We start from the raw sequence: 20247 nt of genomic DNA, 5'->3' as shown, positions 1-20247 counted from the left end.
ATCAGACACACAGATCAGTCAACACCCAGAGCCAGATCTATCTGTTATATGAATTATACATGACCAGTGGCTTAAAGTTTAGGCCTGTGTGATTCAGTGGAGGTGTCTATCCACCATTTGACTTTTCTTTTCACATTTGCTGCTTTTTTTCATGTCAGGACATCTAAGAAGGTCTAGTTCTTCTCAGTAGCCTTATATTACCCTGAACACTCATCCTGCCGCTGCACAGACACTTCTGACTCGACATGAAAGACTGCTGAAACATGTTGTTCTGCCTTGCTGCGTGAGAAAGCTTGTAGAAATGCTACATCCCCCTCAGCACTCATCCTGCTCTCCATCTGATATTCCCAAGATCCACACCAGGCCTTCTGCTTTCCTTCCAAGCCCTCTGTCAACACTCAGCCAGTTCAGCTGACATGTTTTATGGGAATAAGAGGCTCAGATAATACATGCTAAGCCACACCTTCAAAGCTCCACATTTACTGTAATGCCTGTGGAGGGAGTCTGAGCTTCATTTGAGATAAATGGTGCCAGCTCTGTGAGAAATCATCTGGAAAAGTTGCGTTTTTAGGGTCTGGGTAAGAGAATAAAAAAGGTTTCTGAGGAGAGCTCATACCTCAGCCATTCATTTGCAACCCACTTAAACAGAAAAAAAGATAAAATATAGATAGATATACATATTTCATAATTACTTTTGTAATATTTAAAATTATAATCAAGTACTTTAACATGCTTTAGTAACACATTTAAATAAGTGTATTTTTCTGAAAGAATGACAAAAGATTACAACATTATTTAAAATGTACTCTTAAGTAAAGCATTTAATTTGACATTGTTGCACATTATTACTTAGTTGAGTGTGTTAAGAAACAATTATGAAAGTGTACTATCTATTTGTTTCTGCCACTACAGTTTTTTAATATACTTTTAAGATTTGAAGAACACTTACTATTGCACCCAGAAAACAATTAAGTGCAATTCTTTTCAGAAGGGATGTTATGATACGGGTTAGAAATTATGGTAAATGATGAAATATCCCTACTGTGAGCAGTTTTAGGGAAAGTTATTATTGTAATGCATTATGTTTTATACTCATACGTTGCTTTCTGTCACCAAAGGATATATTTTTAGCAACTGTAAAGGCCCTTTCACACTAAAAGTGAAATTAATAAGCCTCAGTGTGAAGAAAGTGCCTCTGCAACTCAGTTTCTCTCAACATGGGGACGTGAGTGGTGTCAGCGGGGTACTCCTCCTGAGCTTGGTGTTTAGCCCAGACCCAAGTGCTCCCCCTGATCATTCATATTGGATGTGATTACTGATGATGAATTGGCCATGTCCCGAAGGTTATTAATAAAAACATCACTAAAAATTGCTGAAAAGTTCACACAAGACACACAGCATGAGGACACTGTGCACTGACATCACAGTAGGAATCTGTCAACTTGTAATCAATAAAAGGAAGAACTTAAGTAACGCAATGCAATTATAAATTCAAGTAAATTCAAAAACTTTCTTTTAAAATTCTTTAGTCTTTTAAACTCACACAGCCTCAACCTCAAAAGCACTAAACAGTTTTTACAACAGCACTGCTTTATGTTTCCCTTCATCTGCTTCTCTTCCTGCTGTCGTGACCTTCTATCACTTCTACAAACTGCAGGAAACACTCCTAAATGTGCTCATCTTCCAGGCCCTGTTCAGGCAGATGTATAACAGACTCTGGAATGGCATTCCATGAATGACCAGCATCTCTCCATAGGCAGCATAACTCAAGTTTAATGCAGGTTCTGGCAGATGCAGCTCATGTTTTGTGAGTTGGCTGACCTTTAGTTAGTCACCAGGCAATGGGTAGAAGAGAAAAGATAAAGGTGGGCTGTGCTAAGTCATACATGTTCATGAAGGAATACAGCATCAGAAAGAGTGTGGAAATTGGTCATATTAAACCAAATTACGATTAGCCCCTGCCTGTAAATATCATTACTACCCAATTATGCACCAACAGAGCAATGTCTTCATTGATAGTCATTAAGAGATAGCTATATTAATTTCTTCTTTCATTAAATGAAAGTATGTGCACCTGCAACGCATCCATAGCAAATATGGCAACATGCAGGTCAAATACTTTCATGGGAGCTGCATCAATTGAGCAACAGCCATCGAGATGAATGGGAATGCTAACGGATAGCTCTCCAGGTATTATAGACCTTGCAAGAAACCTTGATTATAAGTGAAGTGTAGGAGGACAAACTAAACCAGGACGTTACAGTTCTTTGTCGTACTGGGACTCTGATTTATATGGATATGACAGCAGAGTGTACCAAGACTCTCTCAAACTGATGAATGAGCCAGCAGGGCTCGATACAAGGAGAGAGAGAGGCATTTGTAAAGGAAAAGGACTTTAAAAGTTGAAGGGTGATAAGAAGGAGAAGGAGAAGGGAGGACAGGAATGGGAGACGGAGAGATTAAAAAAGGAACTATGTAGAGGAAAACTGAGCGATGGAGTTGTAGAAGAAAAAGACACATGGAAGATGTGAAAAGAGGAAACATAAAGACATTGAAGAGTAAATCAACCTTGAAAGACACAAAGAGCTCACAGGAGTAGTGTAGAGTAGATTTATATAGTGCTGCTCCATGTTTCATACATTATCCATACCACAGCCTCTCTGGAGATTTTTACATTTAATAAAAACTAAAGTGACTGGAGCTGTGTTTATGTGGATGTTGGTACGCTCAGGTTAATCTCATGAAAGCCGATTAACAGTCAGCTCTTGGTCATACAATCATACGGCTGCACGATTATAACAAATGTGATTATTAATTTTGATTATAACAATTTACATTTGAATGATGCTTATACCATTGTTTGATGCAACTGCATGCCATATTTTTATATGAAAATAAACAAGCTGAAAACACTTTAACTGAAAAACGTTTACTGCTTTTCTATAGTATTAAGCCTCAAATGTCAACGATATATCGGATTGCTTTCTTCTATATAATAAAAGAGTAAAAATATGAATGGTATTATAATGTTATACTAAAACTAAAATGAAAATAATGGGGAAACCACTTAAGATAACGTAGAAAAAAAAAACTTAAGCACACAGAAGAACATAAGTGGACGTTTTGAACGATTACTTAATTGTGGCATCCATAATTGTAATCACCATTAGAAGGGCAATTAATTGTGCAGCCCTATGTGCCACCCCAAAATCAAAAGGAAAGAAAATATATAGTTTTTTTTTTGCACAAACAAAACTGAAGCCTATAGATTTTTACACTGCAGAAATGATTTGTGAGATTCACCCACTCAGTCTATTTTAATAAAACTGAATTATGTACAGCAGTGCAAGCTATCTGGTTGTCCATGGTTACCTGTTTTCTTAAGCTTATTGGTCGCACAGCTGAAAAAGACCACCCAGTTTTTGACTGCAGGGGGACCTTTGATGTGGTGAGGGCAAATGTGTGGGCCATGGGTTTGAAGCCCTCTTAAAATACACTCACACACTTTAACAGCCTCCAGAGTGGCGTCAGTGTATGTAGTCAAAGGCTTAGACTTTTCTTGTACATATTCGGATCATCTGATCAGTTTATTGGAAGAAAAATAAGTATGCAATCTGGACATTTCACTAATATAGTCTATTTTTCAATTAAACACGGTTCAGGAGTAAAAACAAAATAACACTTTATTTTAGGCTCTCTTAACTAGTTGCTTATTAGCCATGAATATTACTAGAATATTTGCCATTTATTAGTAGTAATTAAGCACATATTAATGCCTTATTCTACATTACCTTATTCTACATCCCTAATCCTATTTAATTACTAAAAATAACAACTAACCTGTTAATAATAAGCAGCAAATTTGGAATTTATTGACTGGAAAGGTTGTAGTTAATAGTGAATAAGTGTTCCCTATTCTAAAGTTTTTCCAAAAATGGTAATGGTATTTCCTTTGGGCTCCCACACAGTTGCTGTACTTTGACTCTAGAGGCTCTGCCTCTCTAAAAATGACATTAGTTCTCACCCCCACATGCAATAAGAAACTGACAGATTGAGCAACAGCAGCAGAAACAAACCAGATCCATTAAAATTCCCCGTACTTTTTTTTTTAATTCCCGTATGGGTGGAATAAGTGGCTGGATATGGGAGCTCTGTCAGTATTGAATGCGATGACTCAAGCCCAGCTCAGTTCAAACAGATGGCAGCTCTTAACAATGGATCAGAGACACATTCATCTCTTGTGTTCTTGGAGCCCCAGCTGAGATCCCACACCACCTACAGTACACTGCACTAAAGCCGTGCTTCCAGCTTCAAGTTACGCCTGTGAGAAACACACCTGACCGCAGTTTACACTGTTCATCTCAACCCACCAGAGCTGTGGCTGTTCAGGATGAGCATGAGGGTCTTTAACAAAGGATTATGGTAGTTGACATTTCATAACGCTCTTATTCTCACACCATCTTGTTTTGGGACAGTTTTTTTCACCTTATTTTGAACGATTCTATGAAGTCTCTAATATCTCTGCTAACTGTGCCTTATGATTGTGATTTGGTTTAAAGCAGGGATATTCCATTGGATTTCCATGAGATACAGTCTCTAAGACTCCATTCACACCTGGTATTAACAACTTTTTTGGGCAATCCAATCAACCAAAACACATCAGACCACAGTAAAGGGCTGTCTAACCTAAGCCTAACCCTAACCCTAACCCTAACCTGCCAAACCATTGCACTTAAACAAAAGGTGCTGTATGTAATTTTTGGACCGTACTATAGTATAAAATATACAATTATATGTTAAGTTCCCATACTTGAAAAAGAAAACAATGTTATGGTCAGTTATACAACTTTGAAATGTGTGTTCTGTTTTTGAATGTCTATGCTTTGCTTTTTGTGATCCAGCAAACCGAAAAATTTACCCAATAGTATTTTCAACACCCTGGGGTTGCCAGTTAGTGGAGAACACGGCATATAACAGTGTATAAAAGCCTTGACATCCATCAAAAAAGCTCTGTAACTGTCGGCATATTAAAACGTGGCATATTAAATTAATACATTGACTTACAATGTGTAGGGCATGTTACCATACGTTGTCAACTGTCCTCAATCTGGCAACCCTTGTGAGTATCAAGGAGGAGTTGGGGGTGTGAGAAACAATGCTCTCCAATCTTAACCTCCAACTAAAGACTTCACACAGCATGCAATGACTCAGGTCATCTGAAGAATGTCTATAAAAATATATCTGCTCAGCTAAAAAACAAACAAAAAAAACAATGACTGGAATGCTTATAATAGAAAGGAAACGTTCTTTATCCAGTAATACTACCAAAATCTCAGACTTTTTTGATAGTGCAGCAAAACCAACTATGTAAGTGTCAAGTTTAATTTGTTAATTGTAATATTTGTATTATTATTTTTAATATTAACAATGGAAATGGAAGGTACATTAAAATATTATACAATGCAGGACCAAATGCACAGATTTCAGATGTTGAGAAATACCAGATATTATGTGCCACCTATTTACATTCTCTTATGAAAAACTCATTGTGTCTCAGTATACTGTAGAAAGACTGTAGTGTTTATTTTTTAATGTCATCGGTGAGTTCAGAAGTACCTGTACTTTTAACATATTTAATGCATATCAGTGTCTAATATGTTTCCATGTGAGTCCAGTAGTGAGAAAGAATGTGCCTCATTAGTTAAGAAATAAGCTGAAATAAGCTTTATCGATCTGAGCAGCTCTCTGAAATGATTTTCCATATCAGCACCACTGCACAGGCCCTGTGCGGGAAGAAATCAGATTTTCTCTCTGTTGTGACAATGGGAAGCATCATGGGAAAGGGGAGCAGATTGGATAGTAGGGAGATGGGCTGACGCAGCTGTGGGCGGCTCTTTATATGTGTGTGAGAGTTTGAGAACGTGGTGGATGAGGAGCAACACAATCTAAATTTTGTGTCACTGAAAAAGACTGAATTTTGAAATCGGGTCTAGGTGAATAATGCTGAGAGCTGAGCGGATATTATCAGAGGCAATATATTTCATATGTTTTAGTACAATGGTGTAAATATGAGAAAATAGACAAAGTAACATCAAGTCCTAACCAAGTTTTTGGCCTACCCTGTTGTGACATGACAATAATAATTTTGCAATAGCTTAGTTTCTATCTTTTCTGCTCACAGTGAAATCTTGCTGGTCAATCTGCTGTGCACTGCAGGACATTAAACAGTAGATATCGTCCGACTGGATATGCTTTTGTCACTTCACAGTGAATTTTCAGTGAGGAAAGAAATTATTTGATGCTGGAAATTTTAAGTTTAACACTAATGGTAATGGAATGGATGTTAATAATTGTTAATCGAGTTCAGATTGTTTGCATTAGTTGAATCACAATTATTAGCATCCAGACAGTTCAGTTCAATTGAAGTTTATTTGTATGGCCCTTTTCACGATACAAATCATTGCAAAGCAGCTTTACATAAAATCAAGTTTCTACAATATATTTAGTAGTAGCTTATCAGTGGTGACTGTCAGTTAATGGACATATGGCGTGAATGTATGGAAAAATCAATTAAGACATAATCAAATAGACTATTAACAGCAATTATTATAGGATAAAATCAAACATATAGCAAAAGTTTATAGATCTGTATGTTGTGTCAGGGTTGACATCATCAGAGGTCTTCTGAGGGCTGACATTAGTGGTCGACCGATATGTGTTTTTTGACAGCCGATACCGATATCTTGGAAAGCAGAGGGGCCGATATAAAGCTGATATGATTTAAAAAAAATTATTATTAAGAAATTTTTAATAATTTGAAAATGGATTGAAAAATAAATGTGTAAAATAAAAATACTTACTTTAGATGACAAGGTATTTTTCACAAATAAATAAATATTTAATAAAAATATAATAAAAAGGAAGTAAACACTGTAATCAATGGGGCAATCAGTATTCTGGGAAGTCTGTGTGCACTGGGAATAATATTTTTCAAATGAAGCCAGGGTAACCCTAATTTTACATGCCAGCACACACTGAAAATGACATGAATATGAAAGTGGGCAAATGCATAAAGCGCAGCATAATTTGATATAACGAGTTTAAAATTTAAAGCATTCAATTCACACGGCCTGACCATCACGCAGAGAACACGTGATCATGCTGGATACACATACACACTTCACAAGATCTCACAGCTGGATTCGACTTGAGCCCTATTCGGACGGGACTAGTTATACAGGGGGTCATTAGAAAAATCTGTGTTTCACAGACGTACTTGGTGATTTTAATCCCTTCTGAATCTGCCAAGTATGTGTTGTTCTCACACAACCTCTGTGATAATTCCAGAGCAAATTACCTACTGTTTTTCAACAAGCTCAGTGATCCTCTGAGAAAAGTAATCCCGTCCAATTGCGATTATGTGCGATTGCCGGCAATATTTTATTTCACAACGCGTTTCCTTGTGTGTTTTGCCCAACGTGAATTACCGTAGATGCTCTTACCGTGCACATGTTTGATATATATGCTTCCTGGCAAAAAAATAAAATAAAAATAATAATAATAAAATCAAGAGACAGATCACGTAAACTGTTAATACTGGCTATTGTAATATCAGCATCAGTTAAGATTACTTACGTTCATTTATGCACTCATAATGTTACATAATGTTTTAATTACAGATGTACTTTTATGAAAATTAAACATGGGTTTAGCCTACTACTACTACAAAAAGAAAAAAAAGGAAACCAAGTTAAACTAAAGAAACCACATATTAACATGGTCAATATTTAGCCATTTAGTATTTATTGTATAATCAATCAATCCGAATGACTATATGCAATCCACGCATACAGAGCATGTGATCTCTATGAAGCTCAGATGCACAAATCAGACCCTCCCACCTCTGTAATAAACACAGAGATGCTAGTCCTCTCCGAACTGGGACATGAAAATCGCAGACGTCAGGTGGTAAGAAACGAAACTCTAACGTAGTTTAGAAAACTAATTAATAATTATTTAGCTGCTGTTCCAACGGAGAAAAACTGATTTGTTTAACCTAAGCTAAAGAATAATAATGTGCATTTGATTAGATATAACTTCAGTAAAAGATTATGAAGTGCGTTATTTGAATGCTTGGTGAAAGAGATGTGTCTTTTATCCAGATTTAAACAGAGAGAGTGTGTCTGAACCCCAGAAGTTATCAGAGTTTGGGAGCTAAATGCGAAAAAGCTCTACCCCCTTAAATGAGCTTTGCTGTCCTAGGTAATACCAAAAGTCCAGCATTTTGTAACCTTAGGGAGCGTGATGGATTGTAGCGTGGTATAAGAATAGTTAGGTACGCAGGAGCTAAACCATTTAGGGCCTTATTGGTAATAATATTTTGTAACAGATACAGAATTTAATAGGTATCCAGGGCACAGACTGTTGAATTGGGGTAATATGATCATATTTTCTTGACCTGGTAAGGACTCTGCTGCTGTATTTTGGACTACCTGTAGCTTGTTTATTAAAGATGCAGGACAACCACCTAAAAGTGCATTACAATAGTCCAGTCTAGAGGTCATGAATGCATGAACTAGCTTTTCTGCATCAGAAACAGATAACATGTTTCGTAGCTTGGCAATGTTTCTAAGATGGAAGAATGCAGTTTTTGTAACACGGGAAATATGGTTTTCAAAAGACAAGTTGCTGTCTAATGTAACACCCAGATTTTTGACTGTAGAGGAAGTAACAGTACATCCGTCTAGTTGCAAATTGTAATCTACAAGATTCTGTGTACTGTTTTTTGTTCCAATAATTAATATGTCTTATCTGAATTTAATTGGAGAAAATTATTGGTCATCCAATCTTTTACTTTTTTTAACACACTCTGTTAGCTTAGATAATTTAGAAGCACGTAGTTTAGGTCAGTAAATGCAAGTCCTAATGCATTTGTATTATTAATGTGAATGTTAAAATCTCCAACAATTAGCGCATCCCCATGCAGGCAAAACTAGTTCTATCGGAATAGGTTTTTTGAGATCGTTTTTGCTACAGCTGTAGACAGCTCCATTGATGATTATAGGATTATTCTAGTTTTGTTGTGCTGTGGTTCTCGCTCTCTGTGTAGAAAGGATGCTAGATGGTTGTAAAGAGTGGAATTTAATAAAGTGAGAGTGGGATGAAAGAACAACATGAGGTGTTTGGAGAGGAAACAGTGTGTAGCGGGAGTCCACTCCTCTCTGTGCCAAATGGCAAGAATCTGGCGTGAATCGCGGCTCCTGTGAGGTGATGTATGTAGTAAAGCTTTCGGGAGGCTGAGAGTGAACCGACATGGTTTTATTTAGCTGATTCTATATATATTCTGGCCAGTGGCTACTGTGTCTTAGCATTTAAGATGGAATTCAAAAGAAATCTATTTATCTTATTATCTAATCATCTCTTAATCTTCATATCAAAGCATGCATGTCTTGTTCTACCTCAAAGCATTAGCAGAGTATTTACACCCATGCTCTTTTCCATTCAACATAAGATTGCTCTTACTGTATTTACACATTTTTCACACTCTCCACTCTTTTCCCTATTTGTCTATTCAACTATTTTAAACACTCTCTAAAGTATCAAAGATTTAAAAAATTGCATTGGGAGAGAAACTAAAACAGATGAACTGGCAACATTTTTCTGAAACTTTAATTACTCTATATTAACTACTTGTTTGTTGAACTGTTGTAAAAACAATATATTAAGATACACAAATAAAATATTATATAATATACTGTATGTCATAGTATATAAACAATATGTTACTGTGCTACAGAAAATCCACAAATCCTAATGCTATGAAATCCCTGAAATAAAACTGCATGGACTGCCTATATCTAATTTTTGATAATGGGGAAACGGAGTGGACATGCCACTACAACTGTGGAAAGATCCCAATAGACTCAACTTACACACACAATCCCAGCAAATACAACCTATGCTCTTCTTGAAAGCTATCATTGTTTGAGGGAGGCTAGACTTCCAGCCATGGCCTGCTCATTCTGTCCCAGTTATTTACCGTTCCCAAAAAATGTGTCCTCAGCAAAGCTTGATATCCAGACAGCCATCCTTTAGCCTGTTTGTCCGTGGTTTGAGCCCCACGGTCTCCCTCCTTTGCCTGCTTTACAAACTCAAACCATCCCTGATTTGGTTAGTTATCTCAAAAATCCTATGACAAACCTATGAAATATTTATTTATTTATTTTCATTAAAAACAGCAGGATTCAATGCCTTGCTCAGTAGTCTTACCTGTCTTTTGAGGGTGGAAGATTCCTGCCGGACATGAGATTCTGCCAGTACATGTCCTTATGTATCATGTTTCAATATGCTTGTCCTTTATGTCATTAAGTAGATGCACTTTCTATTTGTAGAGTTTTCAACCCACATAGAGACTTGTGTTGGCTCACTGAGGTTTAGTTTGATTTATCCCCATCTTGTTGGCTCAATGAAAGTAACCAATTACGGCTAAAGTTCTCATTAGTTATGGTTGAAGCTATGTGTCAGTTCAGCTTACATTAGACAAGAAATCCTGGACATTAAATTCTCGTCACACCACCCTCTTTGATTTTGAGTTTCGTGGCTAACCACCAAGCCACTGTACAAACACTGGCTGCCACCTCACATACACACAGCCTTGATTTCACCACTTCCTCTGCCCTTATCGTTTTGTCGCTTTTTCAACTTACCCTATTCTTCTCTGAGTAAACACCCTTCTCTCTTTCTCTCCTCTCTCTCCTTTGCCCAACACCCACGGACAGACCACATCCATACTCAGCTGACAAGAACGCACTGAGCAGTGGGGTGTTGGAAGCATGTGCAACCCCAACCCTCTTCACTTTTTTTTTCACTTGCTTTCTTCCTCTTCCCACATGAGTCCTGGAATCACTCCAGCTTAACTCACTTTGGTACTGGTCAGACTGGGACCTCTGTCTGACCGACCCCCTCCCGTTTACATGCTCACCCACTCACCAACTCACACACACACTCATCCAGATTGGCCCCTGAGGGTCCCTCCACTTCCCGTTCTAGACGTCCCTCCAGCGTCGTGAAACAGGAGCGCCATCCCAGTTGTCTACAAACCAATAGGAATGTTTGGCTACCAATTCTAATGTTTTCAAGATGACTTTGACTCTTATAAGGAAATCCCCCCAGTTTAGTAGCCATTTGAAATTCCTGCTCCTTTTTTACAGTGAGGAAGTGTTTTCTGAGTCACGGGGCGAGAGCCATTTGTGTGCCCCAGTCTGTCCGAGGCTAGAGAGTTTGGAGGAGCTCTGGTGGTGTACGCTATCGGTACGTGAGGATTGTACGAGGTGCCGGGGCTCTTATAAGAGTCTGAGGTTCTACTTTCTTTGATTCCACATCTAACATCTGTTTTCTATATAATAATAAAGAACAGAGGACTCAAGTGACTCTTACGGGATGTTTTTACTAGGTAAGTCAAAATGAGACTATTTCCTCACTGCTGAAATACTTGTTTGCTTCAGTTCTGACCACTGTAGTCTGTAGTGTGCAGCTTGCATGGAACCCAGTGGTTACTGAACAAGGACAACTGTTTCTTTAGGACCATTACTTCTTCATTAGGCAGATCCATGTGTTACCAGAGAGCTGATAAGACTATTTATATAAAGTTTCCTCTCCAGTTGTTACTTCGTTTCATTATTTGGTGTTGTTTTTTTTTTTGTTTTTTTTGGTGAAATGTTGGTGACACAGCTGCTTTGTTTTTGTAACCTGCATGTTCATGTGTGAACCACTTTTAGACTCTACAGAGGAGTGTGTGTGTCTCTACTTTCAACAGTGATGTGGTATGCGTTCATGGTTAATATGAGCAATCCAAGCAGTGAGTCCAAACTGACGATGTCATGTCTAAGTCTTACTTACCGCCTTTGACACAGGCTTACGATCAGTTATTGCCCTCTAAGGCTTCACTCCACCAATAGAAGACAAACTGCTCAACTTTCATCAGATCAGTGTAAAAGAGCAAGTTACCAACACCCAGACCGGCTCAACCCACAGAGCATCTGTTTCGGATGAGGCCATGCTGTTCTCACTCATCTCTCCCGTTTTGGCCATCCCCATGACAACAGCACCATCAGACACCTCCCTCTGAGCTGACTAGGAGCTGAATGAGTCTTCCCGCCTCCGTTAACGGGTGGCAGGGCCATGGCATCCACTGTGGCGGCACATGAGAACCAGTGTGTACACAGGACGTGCCAGGACCCCGCTGGTTTACACAAGCCTGTGGGTATATGTGCGGTTCCTGGGGATTCATGGATTTGCTTATTTGTGTGTACACTGATGTCGGTAGTGCTTCCTTTCTTTTAGGATCTAATAGGATTTTAATAAAAAATGGTATAATAGGATTAAACTTTGCTGTCAGGGATCGGCACCAATTAGTATGCACATGACCTTGTTGTTTCTTAAGCCTTTACGGTAGCACCAGACTGCCATGATCTTATATGTAAACAGTGTCGGGTCAGATAAAAAGTACACTTTGAGTGTTGGCTTAGCGGAGCAGAACCTCTGAATGAACCCCTGGTCCACACTTGTCCGTGTGTTTACACCTCTTCCAATCAGCCGAGTAGCTTTTTCTTGAATAGGACATCTGCATTACAAATGGCTGATTTGTTCTCGCTACAGTTTGTCCAGCCCAATTGATCAGACAACAGGTGGGCTTATGCTAATTTAGGATTGTGTAGTTAATGTGAATGGGTGGGGCATGAGGAGTGGTAAATTCTCTGTCCTGTCTTTCATCTGTCCAGTGTCTTGGTATGGCCCGCAGTTGTCTAGTTGGATACTGTGGAGGGCGGGACAGAAAGTGGGTGGGTGTCCAAAGTTTGTAATTACAATACTCCTCCAGTTAGTTCCTAACAAGGCCACTTCCATTTCCTTCCACCTCCAGTTTCCTGGATGCTTATCTGTCATGGGATACATTTCTAAGTGTACATTAGTGTTTTTGTCCATTGCTCCCCTATGATCACACTTGATTGACTTTGACATTGGAATGGACTTTTTTTTTTTTGTGCTTTTTTGCATGGACTCAGATTAAGATGTCTGTGTTCTGTAAACATCAGACTTGCACTGTTCACGTGTTTTATTTGGAGCGGTGCCTGTTCAGTTTTGTGTCATTGACTATATATGATTGAAATATTAGCTCATAAGCTTGGGGTATTGAACATTTTAGTAAGGTTGCAAATATTTGTACAGTTGACTGTGGTGGTGACTATTTCTGTTGTGTAATGTGCACTTTCACGGAATGAAGGTTATATTGAAACGATTGCAATACTTTTCACAATTTTGAAAATGAGGATTTTATTCTGCTCAAAGACATAATTAAACTGGCATGAGCCCTGCAAAAGACTATCCATCCATTTGTGGTGTTTTCCCGCCTTTTGTCTGAGATGCTGAGATTGGATTCAGTGTCCCCCATGCTGCGTATCGTGTATTTGATCCCGCAACTTAAGAAGATAAATGTCATAAGATCCACAGGTAGAAAACTGGGAGACCAATTAAAACCATGCTTAATCAGCGTGTCTTTCTCTATCTCTGTCTGTGAATGAATGATAGTCCATCAAGCAGTTACAGGGCCGTTCGTCTAGCTAAGTGCAGGCAAATGCAAGGGTTGATCTAATCCTAGCAGCTATTATAAATAGAGGCTAACAGGGTTACAGTACATTGAGAGCTCAGAAAGCACTCACTTCTTTTTTTTTGTAGTCATGATAAAATATCCTTGTGTAATAATGATGCAGGCCAACATTACACGATTTATGATGTCAGACTGAAGATGTAGAGTCGAAGGTTAAAATGCTGATTTACTAAGGCTGTCAATTCTGTTTAAGTCTTAGCTTGTTTAGATCAGGCTTGTGAAGATCTCATCGCGCTAATATTCGCTCCAAATCAATGTTTGAGAATGTGTTTTTGCAAATTCTTTAGACCCGCAGAGAAAAACATGCTGACGTTCTGGGGTTGGGTGTCAAACTGATACTGTAACTCTGAGGTCAGAATGAAACTGAATGCTTCTTGAATTCTTCATATATAGAGCATGTGAGAATGAGACTGAAGGATGCTGGAGAATTCCAGCAGAACAGAAGAAGGTACCACAGTAGAGAAGACTGTTGATGGAAATGAAGAGAAAAAGAGAGCAGAGTTCAGGGCGAGACTGAGGGCGTGAGAATGAACGACTTAAAAAAAAAAAAGGGTAATGGAGAAAAGGGGAGAACATTTGTGAAGGGAATTCAGAAGAGAGAGAAAAAGAAAGGAGAGAAATATAGGGTGTGCATTCATCTGTGAGATGTCGATGATCTGTCGAGTGATGACTTGACATATCCCAGCTCGGACTCTGATGTCCCAGGGCTAAACTATATAATGTGTGTGTGTGTGTGTGTTTGCTGAATGGGTGTTGTCTACTCTTGGTTGTTGAGAATGAATAGATCTGGCAGACATTACCAGTCAATCTCTGAGCTTACCAGACATACTCCCAGGGCACAGGCAAGTCAGTTTGATATTTGTTGCTTAAAAAAAGTAACCCAATAACTTCAAACCTACACACACGTACCATCTTATGCCGCGTTTCCACCGAAATTACCCGGAACATTTGTACCAGGAACTTTTTTTCCCAGGAACTTTTTTCCCCCCAGACCTGTTGCTTTCTGCGTTTCCACCGCGGTGTAAAGTACCGGGTAGATTAGGCAAATAGACTGGTGACGTAGATCTGCGCGCGTTTCTCAATACAAAGTACCGCTGATAATTTTTTTTTTTAAAAAGTACGCTGATTTTGGACGTGCATCCTCGGTAGTTGGTTCAGACTTTGTGCATTCGTCTCAGGAGTGTGATATCTGCGACGACGCAAGTCCGGTAAATCTATAAACAGCAGCGTACTTGATAACTTCAGTCTGCTCGTCATGGCTACTGCAATTTTCCTTACTGTATATTTACAATAAAACGAAATATGATATCAAATACCACTGCCTCCTTTCGTTTTCATTTAAGCATAATAACAGCTGCAGAAATGTACTTAGTTCAGGGAAATGTGTATATACAGCCATTACAATGAAACGAAATATTATATAGACTTGCCTTTTTATTTTCATTTTAACATATAGATAAATTGAATACAGACCAAAGAAAACCTGTTAGATTTACCCCGCAGCTGAATTATATGTTATGTTTAACCACTAAAGACACATCAGAGCCAGCGGCACATATCAGAAGGTCTATCCCAGGAGAGGCTGCTCTCTGCGGATACATGAGGACTGAGCTCCCGCTGATCGAGTGGAGCTCACCGTCTACGAGATCGGCGAAACACATTTTTTAAATAGGCATGATCTTTATAAATAAACCATAGATTTGAGTTTTAAACAACTACTTCTCGCCTGAAATACTTTTAAAATTACATTTCATGACACAATAACAGTAATATTTGAAAATTATCCGAATAAATGGTGGTTGAACTCAACCAATGCAGCGTGAACTCAGATTGCTTTGGCTACTGCAATTTTCCCCTCAGTATATTTACAATAAAACGAAATAGGATATAAAATACCACTGCCTCCTTTCATTTTCATTTAAACATAATAACAGCTGTAGAAATGTACTTAGTTCAGGGATAAGTGTAACGTTATATACAGCCATTACAATGAAAGAAATATTATATAGACTTGCCTTTTTATTTTCATTTTAACATATAGATAAATTGAATACAGACCAAAGAAAACCTGTTAGATTTACCCCGCAGCTGAATTATATTTTATGTTTAACCACTAAAGACACATCAGAGCCAGTGGCACATATCAGAAGGTCTATCCCAGGAGAGGCTGCTCTCTGCGGATACATGAGGACTGAGCTCCCGCTGATCGAGTGGAGCTCACCGTCTACGAGATCGGCGAAACACATTTTTAAATAGGCGCTGTCTTTATAAATAAACAACAGATTTGAGTTTCAAACAACTACATTCTCGCCTGAAATACTTTTAAAATTACATTTCATGACACAATAACAGTAATATTTTGAAAATGTTGATCCGAATAAATGGTGGTTGAACTCAACCAATGCTGCGTGAACTCAACCAATCAGCATGTTTAGCGCCAAAGTCCCGCCCCCGAAAGTTCCTGAACTTTAAAAAAGTACCACCTCGCCAGCAGGGACTTTCTGGGGGGCATTTTTTTACCCGGAACTTTTATTTAGTTCCTGGTTCCTGCAGTGGAAACACACCAAGTACCGGACCAAGTCCCCAGTTCCTGGGTAAAGTTCCTGCGGTGGAAACGCGGCTTTACAGACATTTACTGAATAGAAAGCTGCAAAAAGAGATATTAATTGTAATAAGTACTTAAATTCATATTCATGTGCCTCTAAACAAAGTAAAACAAAGCAAAAGGTGGCTGGTTAATGAATATGTTGTTCTATTGCCCTTTCCTGTCAAAGTTGGTGGCTCTTGGCCAGATTATACAACAGTGTGGACTAGACCAGTATATTCCAACTGAGTGTGTTTGATAAGAAGAGTTCGTAAATGTGCAGTGTCGGTGTGCCTCCAGGAACACAGTTGGGGAACACTGCACTAGACTTTATGCTGATAATCAACTGTCCACTGTCACTGCTACAACACAGTGTTCACTTGCCAGTCAGCACACCTAACCCACTCCACCTTCCTTCCCCTCTTTACACAGGCAGTGGACTGATGGGCAACTCCTCAGCCTCCTTCATGGGGACGTTCTTAGCCAGCAGTCTAGGCTCTGCTCCATCACACCCACCACACCCCTCCAGACCACCGTCCTCTCCCTCCTCTCCTCCTTACCGTGGGGGTCCCCACTCCAGCGCCTCTCAGATCTGGTTCCCCCACTCACATGAAGGTAAGATGGCTCAGTTCCACTAACCTGCTCATCTCTCTGTCTGGATATGTGTCCATCTGTGTGTGTTGTGCCTCTGGACTTTCTCATTAAGAGGAAGCAACTCTTTTTTTATTCTCTGTGAAATGTTACGCTCCAGTGGTATTCGAAAGTGATGGAAGGGTAACAATGTTCAGCCCAAAAGTCGTGTGGTCTGTAATGTGCATCCACAAGAATTTATGTGCGCAACATGCACACTCAAACACACACAGGACAATGGATGAAGAACAAGATAAGTGGTCAACAGCGTCGCAGCTTTTGTGTAAAGGCCAATGTGGTTTTTCCCACCATGCCTTATACTAGCTTTGGCAGAATCTGAGCCAGACCTAGCCCCCAGCCTGGTAAATCAAGAGCCGGCCACGTCCAGCACTGGCTCCAGATCCCTACAGATCACAGACTACTACATCTCCACAGAGAGAGCAATGTAGAGAGACAGAAAGAGTAGGAGATCCCCAGACATGCCCAATGCCACTCGGCACTTATTCACACATAAATCCCCTCCAGGCCACGTCCAAATTTGCCAAACAGCCATTAACCATTAGGAGTTAATCCGAATGTTGTTTGTATAATCCACAAACCTCTCTGAGCACTGCACAATCCCCATGCTGGTTATCACTATACCCCAGTCTATTTCCACTCTCTTCTCTCCATACCCTGCGTCTGGTATGGTCGAAGACAACCCTGTTCCATTTGAAGTTCACGCTAGGATGAGGTGTGTGGAGATGACTTATCTTTTTGAGCCTATCATTCAGCATAAAGTCAGGTCCATTTTGAAGATATCTCAAGGACCACCAATTAAAAAAAGATAAAGTTCAGTCATGTAAATGATACCATGCATGAATACTGAAACTTGTTTGTTCTTGCTTGTCTTGATACAGAAGCCTGGTTGGCAGATTAAAGCCTGTGAACACTGACTACAGGAAATTACACAAAGCCAGCCAGGCAAAATGCAATTTTGTGAAACCTCTTCCCATTTGTTATGTGCAGTATGCATCAGATGGTCCGGGGGTGTTCCATCTAAGGATGGGACTAGTAGAGGACTAACACATGGAAAGTCAAGTGAGGACTACCCAAAAATTGCCCATATGTGCATCACGCAATGTGACAAAATGATGAAAACCCAGTGATGTTGGTTTGTTCCTTTGGCCAATGCCACATTGATCATTTTCCTAAAGAAGCTGGACAGTTTTAATAAGAATGATGATAATGGTTACGTTACTAAGTAATAAGGCTGATTATGGGATTATGAAACCAAGCTGTTATCTGTATTGCAGTTTAACTGTGCAGAACGTGGTGTGAAATTGATTGAATCCTGGCTTGCCATCAGCATCATTCAGCTCTCTCCTCTTTAAGATAATTGCAAATAGTTTTTTCTTCAGTTTGCATAATAAAAGCAGGTGATCAAAATGAGAAGCACAATGGCCCAGGCTATTCTCTGCACCCTGTGGGACGGAGTCTCCCACCAGCAGCAGCCTAAGCGGATCTGCAAGAGTACTTTCAGATATCCTAAAATTCCTTATGCTTCAGCATCTGTGAACAGTTTATTATGGCACTATCATGAACGTAACTTATTTCTGATATATTGTGTTTTTTATAAAGTCTGATCCTCATCTCAGTCAGTGTGACAACTGATAATATAGTTTAAGGAAGAATATCAAGAATACCATATCTGTTGCCACTATTGTACATAACTCACCCATATTTGAAATGCAATAAGCATTGTGTTATTGTCCTAAAATGTTCAGAATCATGATTTTTCTCCCCCCAGTATAGATTTACTTTACAAGCAAATTGAATATAATTTGTCTTTCATAGAATATATATTTTGCGTTTATTCAAGCATATAACAGAATGTAAATATGAAAAAATGCCAATTTGCAGCATCTCCTAAATCTTTGTTTTATTCCTTTCCTGATTACTAGTGATGAGAATTTCGGATCATTTTACCCTAACACATCTACACATCTGATCACACTACAAACAATACAAAACTATAATGCTATAAGAAACAGAAAATATGAATTCATTAGGTAACACTTTAGTATAGGGTCCAATTCACACTTATAACTAGTTGTTTATTAGCATGTCTATTATTAACATATTGGCTGTTTATTAGTGCTAATAACTTACATATAATGCATGACATCCATAATCCTACCCAATACCCTAAACTTAACAACTACATTATAAACTATTAATAAGCATCAAATAAGGAGTTAATTGAGGCAAAAGTCATAGTTAATGGTTAGTTAATAGTGAGAATTGGACCCTAAAATAAAGTGTGACCATTCATTATTTAACTGTGTCTTCAGTCTGTGATTAGCTCACCTCACTTCTTATCTGTCAAGTCTTCGGTTTTGAGTCGTTCCTTCATCACTTTCCCCATAAACTTAACCTATGCTGTCTGAGACAGAAAGAAAATTGATTAGTTCATATTTCGAGCCTTTAGAGTCATTTGTTGTTCTTTTGTCACGTGATATGACCGAATTGGATAGAGAAATGTATTTCCTTACAAAGGGTGCATATTTGTTGTTATTATTATCATTATTATTATTATCATTATTAAACCGTATTTTTCGGACTATAAGCCGCACCTGAGTATAAGTCGCATCAGTCCAAAACTACGTCATGATGAGGAAAAAAACATATATAAGTCGCACTGGACTATAAGACGCATTTATTTAGAACCAAGAGAAAACATTACCGTCTCCAGCCGCGAGAGGGCGCTCTATGTTTTCAGTGTAGACTACAGGAGCACTGAGCAGCATAGAGCGCCCTCTAGTGGCTGGAGACGGTAATGTTTTCTCTTAGTTAATTTCTCTCCGTTCATGTCAAATTAATTTTGATAAATAAGTCGCACCTGACTATAAATCGCAGGACCATCCAAACTATGAAAAAAAGTGCGACTTATAGTCCGGAAAATATGGTAATTATTATTTACTCTTGCAGTAACGTGATGCTCAAATTGTAGCTTTTTATTTCTTACAGATTATAAATGTGTGAATTTCTGTCATGATGGTTCTTTTCCATAACACTGAATGTGGTAACAAAGGTAATAAAGAAAATAAAGTCTCTTTCTGGCTCAGACTGCATAGGTTAAAGCTTATGGGTCTGCCATGTAATGAACTAACGACTCGAAAAACCTGAAGACTCGAGAGATGAACTAATCAATTATCTTTCCGGCTCAAACTGCTTAAGTTAAGTATGGGCCTGTCACGTGATGAACAAATGACTCAGAAAAATTGAAAACTCAAAATAGGTGAACTAGATTCAGTACAGAACCCATAGGAAGTTGCGCATGGGTGACTGAACGAATCACTCCCCAAGACGACTCGTTTGTCTCTTGTAC

General features: G+C 38.8%; 1 protein-coding gene across 4 annotated transcripts in view; it reads left to right on the top strand.

Moving 5' to 3' along the window:
* LOC113053203 (BAH and coiled-coil domain-containing protein 1) overlaps window positions 1-20247 on the top strand; it is an 81284-nt gene that overhangs the window by 20055 nt on the left and 40982 nt on the right. For 3 of the 4 annotated variants that reach the window (XM_026218042.1, XM_026218060.1, XM_026218035.1), the window contains exon 3: window positions 16680-16862. In XM_026218042.1, the coding sequence (XP_026073827.1) occupies window positions 16680-16862 (183 nt within the window). Of the gene's footprint in view, window positions 1-10316; window positions 11453-16679; window positions 16863-20247 lie in introns of those variants that run through there. The other variant, XM_026218052.1, reaches the window with a different exon arrangement.

Source organism: Carassius auratus, chromosome 3 (assembly GCF_003368295.1).
Source record: "Carassius auratus strain Wakin chromosome 3, ASM336829v1, whole genome shotgun sequence".
Taxonomy (NCBI): Eukaryota; Metazoa; Chordata; class Actinopteri; order Cypriniformes; family Cyprinidae; genus Carassius; species Carassius auratus.
Note: the sequence above shows the minus strand (reverse complement) of the source record. Positions and strands in the feature narration are given on the sequence as shown.